Source organism: Ischnura elegans, chromosome 1 (assembly GCF_921293095.1).
Source record: "Ischnura elegans chromosome 1, ioIscEleg1.1, whole genome shotgun sequence".
NCBI classification, from domain to species: domain Eukaryota; kingdom Metazoa; phylum Arthropoda; class Insecta; order Odonata; family Coenagrionidae; genus Ischnura; species Ischnura elegans.
In genome coordinates, this window is record NC_060246.1 from 146,283,615 (window position 1) to 146,295,264 (window position 11,650).

At 37.9% G+C, this 11,650-nt stretch overlaps 2 protein-coding genes across 5 annotated transcripts in view; one reads left to right on the forward strand and one right to left on the reverse strand.

Moving 5' to 3' along the window:
* The window catches only part of LOC124171817 (SUN domain-containing protein 1-like), a 48,712-nt gene extending 45,766 nt beyond the window's left edge, over positions 1-2,946 (forward strand). For all 4 annotated transcript variants that reach the window (XM_046551167.1, XM_046551182.1, XM_046551159.1 and 1 more), the window contains one exon: positions 2,750-2,946. In XM_046551167.1, coding sequence (XP_046407123.1) covers positions 2,750-2,866 — 117 coding nt within the window. In that variant the 3' untranslated portion in view covers positions 2,867-2,946. The remainder of the gene's footprint in view (positions 1-2,749) is intronic.
* A 4,498-nt stretch (positions 2,947-7,444) lies between these two features.
* On the reverse strand, positions 7,445-9,348 carry LOC124171837 (40S ribosomal protein SA). Its single transcript, XM_046551195.1, has 7 exons — positions 9,242-9,348; positions 8,865-9,026; positions 8,582-8,787; positions 8,319-8,477; positions 8,105-8,233; positions 7,658-7,849; positions 7,445-7,581 (listed from the first exon to the last, which is right to left on the reverse strand). Exons 2-7 carry the CDS (start codon positions 8,995-8,997, stop codon positions 7,486-7,488), a joined length of 915 nt encoding a protein of 304 aa, XP_046407151.1. The 5' UTR covers positions 8,998-9,026; positions 9,242-9,348; the 3' UTR covers positions 7,445-7,485.
* Between the last annotated feature and the right edge of the window lie 2,302 nt (positions 9,349-11,650).

Sequence of the window (11,650 nt, forward strand, 5' to 3'; positions counted from 1 at the left end):
GGAACTGGTGATTTGTTGATAAATTCATAAATAAAAGTTACAGAACCATGATTAACAGAGTTAAATGATGTCAGTAATGCATCATATTTGGACTCATTCTTTTTTATATTTGATGCACCTATTTTTATAATCATATGGAGGTAAAACACAATTGCGGAAAGTTATTTGTTGTTACCAAAGAACACGGTACATGTGTGATTCATGTTGTCAGGGTGTTTCAAAAATTGGGGACTAGGAAGGCAGATCCCGTGAAAAGAGGGGAGCTGGCAAGAAGGAGAGGGGGGGAAGCTGATCGAAAGAAACTTCTTCCCATTGTTCTCAGGTAACTTGAAACTTTTACTTGACTTCAGTGAAATTTTCTCCAACTATAGAACTCTGGGCTCTATGGTGACTTATTTTTTTGGCCTCCTGAAACTGGGTGCTTTGAAGAAGGGTAGCTGAAAAAGGTCGGTTGGCGAGAAACGGGGAGGGGTGAAACACATTTCTATTGTTCTTTTGTAATTGGATATTTTATTTTGAAGGGTTTATGGTCTTCATATCATGAAACCTAAGCAAGAACTGATCTGAGGTGCCATAGGCTTGTTGGGGGCTACGAAGGGGAGGGAAACTTTGGAGGGGTGGAATGAGGACTGATTGGTGGGGGATAGTGGATTTTGGGAAATGTGGGATGTAGTTACTATTTTACAATGCTGAGGTTCTCCCAATGGTAGTTCCATCTCTTGGCGAAGATTCGTGCAATGTGACTGTCGTGTTTAGCTTTATCTGCAGTAACAATTAATGTTTTCATATGATGAAATGAATTTTCACCTGTGGGGTAATACATTCCAAAGTTACTAAGATATTATTCTTTAACCACAGTTCTCAAGGGATAAAATTCACTCGATTTTTTTCATCTGAGCAACCATTTTCCAGGAATAAAATTATAGTGGTATATAGCTGAGACTACTATGAGGCTGCTGTACTGTTCAGGGCAGGTTTATGTGATGCATTTTAAAAATCATCCTTTGATGGTCCCGCCCTCCTAAATTAAATTACTCTCTTTGATAATCATTAAGGCCTACTTGCTCCTTCTATGTATCTATAAATTCTATCCATATCCTCAGTCACCTAACATTCTTCCTCCAAACTTAAGTTTTCAATATCCCCTTCTTAGTGCTCACTCCAGACCCCCTGTCTCCTCTGTTTCTCCTCTTCAAATTTCATCTCCTAGCTCACCAGGCTAGCACTTGGTTATTCTTTTCCATTTGCATCAGCTACATCTAATCCATTCTCCTCCACACCCTGATCACCTCCATTTTTTTCTTGTCGTCTTTCCACAGGGTCCACAACAAAGTGCTACACTCCAGATCAGACGTTTCGTGAGCCCTTTTCTTTTATCTCTTCTATAAAAATCCTCTCATTAGCTCTTTCCTTTCATAAACGCCTCATTTATTACCGATTCCTTTACTACTATGTCCGATTACTCCACCTTCCCTTGTTTGTGCCCACTTACTTCAATGCTAAGTGTCATAATTATTGCCTGTGATGCTTTACAAAAGTGCATTATCATATTTATGATTTACCTTCATGCCAATTCCTTGCGCTGATTACCTGATGCATCAGCCACAACCGTCAGCCCTTCCACCGACTGGCTAATTACCACCTAATCACGTCCATTCTTCTGTGATTTAAACATCAATCCTCCTACTTTGGCTACCTACCCTCCTCTAACTCTTCCCACCATCTCCTTTGCACAGATGAGAGCTTGGGCAATACAGAGGAGTCTCAATCCTTCCCAAGGGAGTCTCAAGCCAATGCTTGCCCACCCTGATTCTTCATTGGCCATCTTCACTCGTGCAGTCTGAGATTACAAGTACAGCCTATTCCTCCATTCAACAACTATTTTCTTAAGAACTCCTGTTAACTACCCAATCCAGTCAACTATGTACATGCTATTTCAAAATCGAAAAGTTAGAATATAAATCTTGGTTATATTCTGGGTTAGTCTCTTCTAGGATCCTCATTACCGCTATTGTTTCCTATGTTTACTTTCCTTTCCTGAATCTGAAGTGATCTATGTCCTAGTAATCATTTGTCCTGCTCTCCATTTTTCTGTTTATATTTTTCAGTCCCACTTTTGCCCTATGCATTATTAGGCTAATAGTCCTGTACTCTCCACACACTCCTGCTAAAATGTTTGGTATTGGTATGATAACTGTATTCAAGAAATCCTCAAACCAACACCCCTCATAAATCCTTCTTACTATTTTTTAAAACTCTCTCCTTCGACCCTTCAAAAAATTCTTCAGAAATTTCAATCGAATATTTTATTCATCCACAGCTTTCCTTAGCTTAAGATCCCATACAGCTTTCTTTTTCCTGAATTCATCCTCATCTACCTCTCGTTCCTCTATTTAATATCTGCAGCCTGTTAGCAATTGTGAGTTTTGACCGTTCGTTATGTTCATTGTTGATTACCTGTTTGTTTCCTCACTTTCTGCTATCCTTGAAGGCTTACAGTGGGGAATCATCGAGGTTGTCCCCTAGTATTTTCCTAAACGGGTGAGTTATTATCATCTTAACATTTACCGACCCCAAAATTTTTGTCGACAGTCCCCATTTACTTTACAAAGTGGATTAAAATAAATAAATATTAGTAGCTTACTAGGGAAATTTGGTCCCAGGAATGCAAACATATGGCATAATGTGGCAGCATTCTCAATGACACACCCGAATACATTTTATTGATTCATATTTATTTTATTTTCAGAGAGAAGTATCAATTCCCTTCAGTATAGTGGAGTTAAGAATTCATTCAAACTATGGTCATCCTGAATTTACTTGTCTGTACAGGTTTCAAGTACACGGTAGATTTTCTGTTGAATAGAGAATTATGTATCATCTATTGGAATTTTATTTACTAATGTATTAATAAAATATTTTTTTTGTGACTGTTTAACAAATTAATAGCTGCAAATCTGTTTATGATTACTATAAATTCTTAATATGTACATATTCATAGACTAACATTTGCACAGTAACAACAAGTCCATTATGAAATAAGAAGTCTACACCTCACTGAATTTAAAGGGTCTTAAAAACACTTTCTTCCTGGCACAGAAAGACCCTAGTATGTATAGTCAAATGATTATAATATTTGTCAAGTGTATTTGTAGCAAACTACAAGTAGATATAGGTGATTAGCTGCTGTTGGATAGCAAGCTAGTACAGAAAACAAGGTCCATCTTCGCCAGAAATAAATTACTGGTGCTTGAGTAATTTAATAAGATCAAATTTTTTTGTAAGAGGCCTCAACCATGTTTTGCGTCATTGAAAGTCTGATATCAGTGTATGTGACCTTGAACATTATAAATGGCCAGTTGACTCTTCTGGCTGACTGTGCTGTGGTATAAAACCACCTTTTTAACAAAAAAAATTTTCAGTACCTTAAGTCCCATTGTTAGGATCTGAATACAGTTAGTTTTGAAATTAATGCAACGGATATGAAGAATCAAATACATTTTTTTCATAATTTTGGAGGTGACATGATTTGAGATATTACATGTCAATGTTCAAAGTCACCGACCTTTGAGAATTCTTCTAATATGACAAAATTGCCTTTCATTAAGCTTGTTTCAAGACCTTTCCAAATTACCTGGTTTACAGTTCTATTGTTCTTAGAACTGAAGCTACAGTTGTTTATGTCATGAGTGTTGGTCAAATTTTCTGGAAATTTTTAGAACTTTGTATGGCCATGTGACTCGTGATAAAATTCTATAAATTGGTATTTTTCTTTATCTTGTTGCGTGCAATTAACACACCAAATTTCATGAAAATTCAAAGAGGGTCAGGTTGGCAGCAACGTTGATTTCAAAGAAATTACTCCTCTTTCCTTCTTGAGCATACAAATACACCTGGATTAAATATGTGATAAACAATATCACAATTTTTTGTAATTTATGAAAATGCCACAGTGAAATATTACATATCTTTATTTTGTATATGGAGTGGATGCATGTATTCATGCTATTCGGACTCGGAGGTTCCTCGGATCATGTCTCAGTGACGGATGATTTGATGCTGCTCACACACTGTGGACATTTTTCTGATCTTAAAACTTTGCAGAACCTATAACAAGGTCCAGAGGATGTTGCATGGCTGTTAAATTCTAACATGCTTATTTATTTGTTGGCATTCAACTCCTAAATTGCGTAACCATTTGGACAGTAGACTGTGGGGTGAATTTTGGCTTCCTATTCTGCATCGTCCAGCCCCACTTCATCACCCCTAACATTAACTGCATGTGCGAAGTGTCACGGCCTGCGCTTCTTCTCCATTCAAGGAATAATTCCTCAGAAGTTGCTCGGAGCTTAGTGAAGGCAGACTATCGAACCGCCTAAACTAGTGATAGGTCGATCATGAATGATTCGATCAAAAAGATTGAATGACTAGGTGAATCAAATGACTCATGATTCATTTCGTTAAACAAGTCGATCATTAATCACTCTGACTTCCGGTTTCATATCCATCATCCCGGTTTATTTCAAAATTTGGAACGATCGATGCTTGATCTCTTTTCGTCAGGGCAGAGATAGTTGTGTGAAAATTAAATACTATGTTATGAAGAACTGAATACTTGTGTAATCTTTTTCTTACATGTTTCCAGCAGTTATCAGTATTAATAACACCAATACACGTAAAAGGAAAATATTAAGATGACTAATGAAGGAGAACGTTAAGAAGTAGAAGTTAAAGCTGGTTACATTTTATTGTGCCATTCATAAAATTATCCTGCAGATCAGATTCATGCATAGTGGGTGGTGTATTTTGAGATATATAGTTATAAATTATTCTTTATATTACTGTTAAGAAACTGTGGGAGTTTTACCTTCCCAAATATTTTTATGACACTACTTCCTTCATTTTTGCAATCTAATTTACTCATCTAGGAATTCACAATCAAAATAGTATATGAAATGATAATATGGATAGGTATCAGCGTCACAAATCCTCTTCGCAGATGAGGCAGTAATTATTCGATTATTCAAAGTGATTTATTACATCCATTGATCGAGTCTTTTCGATCTTGATTCCTTTTGAGTCTTTTCAATCATGATTCCTTTGAGTCTTTTGGATCTTGATTCATTTGAGTCTTTTCGATCATAATGATTGAATCATTTATGTGACTCGAGTCAAAATGATTGAATCACTAAAATGATCGACTTTGCCCATCACCAGCCTAAACTCAGTATGTAGTTCTCAATCAGAAAATTTTTGGCGTCTGCATATATGTAATTCATCTGAAACATTAAGAACATGATTGAGCTAACAGAATTTTGTCTTGCCCTTAAAATAATGCACAAGATGTGTGTTATGCATACATTCTTTTTAATATTTCATCAAGATTTTTGTCATAAGTTCAAAAGACTAACAATAAGTTACGAACCAAAGCATAGCAAATAAAAATGAGTTGCTCATTACTTATACCCATCAATGAAAAGATTATATTCTTGCAATTTTATGAATGCCCATTCATTGCAACATTTTCATTTCGGCTATTATATTACTTGGTCAAAACTTATGATTGACTCAGCAAAAAGTTTCCAGTAAGCCGCGGAACGTTTACTAAAAATTTCCTCACATACAGTAGACTATTTCCTTTTCACTTTCTTAAGAGGGATATACTTCTTGTAGCATCATTGAAATGCATTAGAGGAGGATAGGTGAAGTAATCTATGTAATAAAAATAAAAGAGTATGATTGTGGGCAATAAATACTTAGCAGGAAACGATTATAACACAAAAGGAGAAAATGGCTGAATGGTACAGCATATTAGCTTTAAATAAGAGGGGAATTATGCTGGAATTTCATAAAGAAAGCTAGCATCAAAGATAGGACTTGATAAAAAATGAACTCCACAGTCAACTGCCCAAATGGTTACGCAATGAAAGAGTTGAATGTCAACAAATAATAAGCACGTAAGAATTTAATAGCCATGCAACATCCTCTGGACCTTGTGATAGGTTCTGCAAAGTTTTAAGATCAGAAAAATGTCCACAGTGTGTGGGCAGGATCAAATCATTCGTCAGACTTGTTTAAAGTAACCTAAGAGTCGTTTCATGATACTTTACCCACTACACCGCCAGAATGATTGTGCCCTGAGGTAGCCTCAATGCCCAATATGTCTGCTTCGTCCACAGGTGTCCCGACGAGAGTAACCTCAATTCTAGACTAGTCGTAGGCAAAGCATGCTTAGGAGAATATGGGGAAGAATTCGTAGCTGGATCTCTTGCGGGTTGTCTTAATGCAGCGGATACAATTGCTTTCCCAGTACAAGGGGTATATAGCTTTTAAAATTACAGTTTGTACGAAAGTATTATGAGGCCAAATTTTTGGAATAGAAGTAGTTCCCGAACTGGCCGCTTCCAGATGCCAATGAGCTTTGCATTAATATTTGCTGCCACGGTACTATGTTTTAAAGAAAGAGATAACTAGCATTTTTAGAAGACATCATTAAATGAACTACCTTTCTCTGGCTCCTACCTTTATACAATGTACCCATTGTTTTAGCCAGTATGATCATAGAAATCCTACATACATTCACACTTATAATGATAACTATATGGACATGAAGCACCCACAAATGAAATCTATGGTGAGCCTGTGGGTGCTAGCAAGCAGAACATTCCACATTGGTGATTGTTACTCTGTACTTTCAAAGTAGTACACCAAAACATCTCTTAACTCCTGCTAATCATCTATAGGTAGAGGTTAACTGCTCTATCTGCTTCCCACGGTTTCAAATTGTATTTTTTCTTGATAATTTCACTGTTCATTGGCCTGTTTGACAATATTATGCAATTTGTTTGTTTCTAAAACGCAGGTGACATGATGAAATTATAGTTTCCTCCAAGTTAGTTTGCAGGGGCCATGGAAGTGTAACTGGCACAGAATGACCCCAAAGGGAAACTTGGTTTGGAGTTTGCTAAACCCCAACTTTCCTGTGCTAAAAGGTTTCTTGGATTTTCCACCGGGTAATATCCTCCATTTCTTCCAACGTTACGTAGTGCGACTTGCTCTTCATAACGTCAGGAAACAGAGGCAATTACCCGCAGGAACACTCAAGAAACCTACTGGGAGAATCAAAGGTCCAAATTTTCCTGCAGAAATATAGAAGCCCTATATTAAAGAAAAACTTTTGGGCAATGTCGCCTGGATTATTTTTGAGTGTTCCCGATGTTTCCCGACCAATCAGTCAGGAAAAGTTGGGGCCACCCAAAAATTGATGCAGCGACATAGACCAAAAAGTTTTTATTTAACACGAGTACCCGCAATGGTTTAAACGAGACTTCAACGTTCCTGAGATGGTATCCTCTGAAAATTATTCTCATACATATTAATGCATTTCATGCAATGAAACTCCGTCTGATGTACGGCTAACCTTGGAAGGAATTAATAGAAAACATAATCCATAAGAGATTTTATTGAGACGTTACAGACCACATTTTAAGGCCATGCTGAAGTTGTAGTGCCACCCCAATTGGTGGTAGCAGTGGTACTCGTAACTGTGGTAGGTTCTGTTGCACTCCAGTCATCCACCCTCTGAAACATAAATGAAGGTAGAATCAATATCCTTCAAAATAAACAAGAGATGCTAGGCTCCTGGAATATTACTTACATGGGTTGCCCAGTCTTCAGTTGCATCAGTGGTAGGTGCAGGAACAGCAGGGTCAATGACAGCTGGAGCAGGATCTGCAGGCCAACTGCCAGCAGCCTCAGGTGCCATCCAATTCTCAGTTTCAACGGCCTCTGGTATCTTAACAGCAGGAGCTGGCAGTGCTTCTTTGGGAGCTTGCTCTTCCTTTTCAGCCTGTAGGAGCAACCAGTAGCCACTTAGCACTATGAATCCAATAAGGTACCCACTACAACCACAAGGGCATTATATTAATTAGCCTTCATATACATTAAGATTCGCCGTGAGCTTACCAGCATGAGTTTTATCAAACAGAATGCCCATGTATCGTATCACGAATGGGTACAAACCAATCAACACCATTTAAATTTAAAAGCGACTCCATAAGATATATATATCACCAGTCACTGATAACAATCTCACAAAAAGTACCTCCTCTGGTTCCCGGAAGAAAAACAAGTCGACAACAACGTCCCACTTCCCATCGCGTGCAATGGAACCACGAAGGCGAAGAACCTCCCTGGCAAGAAACCACCACATAAGACCGATGGAGTGTGGAGACTGAAACGAAAATGCATTCAAAATTACACAAACATAGGACAGTAAAAGCGCGAATACTTCCGAAGCCACGTCTGGGGCAGCTCACCTTATTATTGCATGGGATAGCTATGTCCACAAAGAGCAGTGGGGAATCAATGTTACAGAAGGCTATGACAGGAATGTTGACGTACGAAGCTTCAATTATCGGCTGTCGATCAGTCATTGGATCCGTAACCACCAGCAATCTCGGCTCGCGGAAGGCCGCCTAAAGGAAATTAATTACTTATTTCTCTACCAAGAGACAAACTACCGTCGGTTATTCATAATCATTCCCATCAACAACTACTTGACGAGACTATTAAAACATACCTGAATCTGGTTGGTGAAGGCGCCCGGGGTAAAGCGTCCAGCAATAGGTGTGGCCCCAGTGTGGGCAGCGAATTTGAGCACAGCACGCTGACCATAGGGTCTCGATGAAATGACATAAACCTCTGAAGGATGCTCAATTGCCACGATAGCCCTGGCAGCAAGCATCAGCTTCTCCCAAGTGCGTCTCAAGTTGATAATATTGACACCTAAAACATGAACGCTACATTATTATCACCCTATAAGAATAAATACGGCGAATGGAAAGTCAGTATGAAGAACTTACCATCTTGCCGTCTTTTGTACACATACTGCTCCATTTGGAAGTCGACGTTCTCAGTTCCCACGTGAGTGGACGCTGCCAACATCTTAGTAACATCATCTTCTTTCAGACTAAGAACCTCCAAGCCTCCCGACATTTTAACGTTTTTATGAGTTACGGATTAACCTAGATTATGAAAAGAGAATTTTTAAGGGTTAATTGGTGTACAGCTGACGAGACCGGGTGGGCTGCCAAAATAATAATTAAACTCAACTAAGAAATCACTCATAAATTATGTTAGTGTGCGAAGACTTTCTAATTTTCAGCAGTTTCAAATAAAATTGATCAAAGCCACTCAGTGAAAAATAATTCGACAGTTATTACAGAATTTCATTACTCACGTTTGCAATGCCACATGGAAGGACGATAAGTGAAAGAGGAAGTGGAGGAAGTGGGCTAGACAATTGAAGGTCTTGATGGTGTGAACCCTTAAATTAAAAATTCTTGATTATTATAGTAATCTTTAAAAGAGTAAAATACTTTATATTAATTTGCACTGGTAGAAGGATAACTAAATATGAGGATTTATATATGATTAAAAGTGAGTAACTTGACCAGTAACACACTATCCCATGTGATTGGTGTAAAATTTGTGCGGGATATTTAAAATTTCTATGAAGAAATATAATTATAGTTTTCTGTGATTAAAATAGTTGACCGAAGCCAATGATTACAATAGTTTAGACATATAATTGCCCCTTAGAATATTCTTGAAAAATAAATATTTGATTAGTTATCATTTTAGTCAAATAAGAAAGAATTATTGATTAAGATTGAGACATATTATCCAATGTGAGAATGCTGCATATGACATATGCAGTAAAAGACAAAAACACTCTCAGGACATACATACTGAATACAAAAGGGGAAATTGAGCTCTACGGGCTCAGTGACCATCGAATTCGTTCTTCTGAGAGCAAATTTCTCCTGGGATGTTGAAGTGGGTGAACGAATGTTTTTGTGCCTGTTTTCCAAGTGCTTGTGTGTTAACACTGGCCATAAACTAGGCATCATTAACAGGGTCTCTCCAGCACTGAGAACAATCCTGGTTTGGTAACCAATAAGCCTTATTTTGGTCCCTGCATCCCTCTAAAAGGATTTTTTTATGGATGCATGCGTGAGTGTGACCATTCCCGTTGAGAGACTGGGGTTTGGACCCTATGGTGAATATCTCCACTTTCCACAAACCAACACAGTTATTCATCTTTGAAAGATCGATGAGCATTGGGAGAAATTATATCACCAACTGTGCGCTTTTATTCCAAATTGTGTCCACAGGACAGCTTCCATTTGTCAGCTATTTTTATAAAATAATGCAGAGACAAATATTGAAATCAATTTCCATTAACTGATTTATATAAAAACAAATTTAAATGCTAAACCATCTAGGAGAATCATTTTAATGACTGATTTTTTTCTCACCTTAAATTTTGATATCCACAGTTAATACCCTGCATCAAACATGGTTTGGAAATCAGACTTCACTAATATTTTATTCTTCAGGATTCACTCCATTAAATATGACCTTCCAAAAGCTGTTGACTTTTCAGCATCAATTTTATATGCAGACGATTCCTTATGTTTAATAAAAGGTGAATCGATTCCTAACCACATCCACCTTTCTAGAAAAGCAGTAGATGAAATGGCAGCATGGTGCAAATGGTCATTAACGACTCGTACTCTATGTTTATTCAATTTCATTTTGGTCATTTCAGCCCTTCAGTACATAGTCCATACCTCAGAATTAAGAACCACTCCCTTTGTAGGATTGCAAACTTAAAATTTCTTGATTTTTATGAAAATGATGCATTGAACTGGTTTGAGTATATGCTTCAATTAACATATGTATTGGCATGCCAAATTTACCTAATAAGGAAACTGGTCCCAGTTTTATCTCTGCACTCTCTCATGCTCCTTTATCATGAAAATATTGAGTCCATAGTTAGCTATGGCTTAATGTTTTGGGGGAATTCGCCTTCAGCAAGCAAAGCTTTCTCTAGGCAAAAATATGCCCTTAAGGCAATATACAAAATATCAATCAGAACTTCACATAAACCTTTTCTCATCTCTTCAAAGATTTTGACCTTACCCTCAACTACATTTTCACCTGCATCCAGAGCCGGCCTTAGGGCGGGGCGACCGCCCCGGGCCCCGCACTTCGGGGGGCCCCTCACTCGTGAAAAAAATTAAAATATACGATAGTTTTGAAAACGCAATTTCAACTATTACTGTATCGTTAAGTCCGTGCCAGACAAAAAATAATATTATGAAAAAGGAATAATTACGGCGTAATTACGAAGTCTGAATTTGGTAGGGGAACACATACTTAGCCTGAGAGTGGTAGGGACTCAAAATGCTCAAGTTTGTAGATGGGGAATAGAGTTTAATATTTTAAGTGAAGGGCCCCGCACTGAAGGTTTGCCCCCAGCCCCGCACCTGCTAGGGCTGGTCCTGCCTGCATCACTTTCGTAAAATGCAATCCAGGCCTATTCATAAAAGAAAACACAGAATTCCATAACCTTAACAGTGCTATCTTGTAGTCTTCTGTGGCATTCTTGCTTAGATGATCTCTCTCCATATTTCAGGATCTCGCCGCATTGTTAGTCATAGGATGACAACAAGGACACGGTGACACCCTATGACTAATAATGTGCCAAGATCCCGAAAGATGGAGAGATAATGTATATCTTAACAGTCATGGAAAAGAAAACATACATACCCATCAGTATTTATTTCTCACTTCCAGAAAG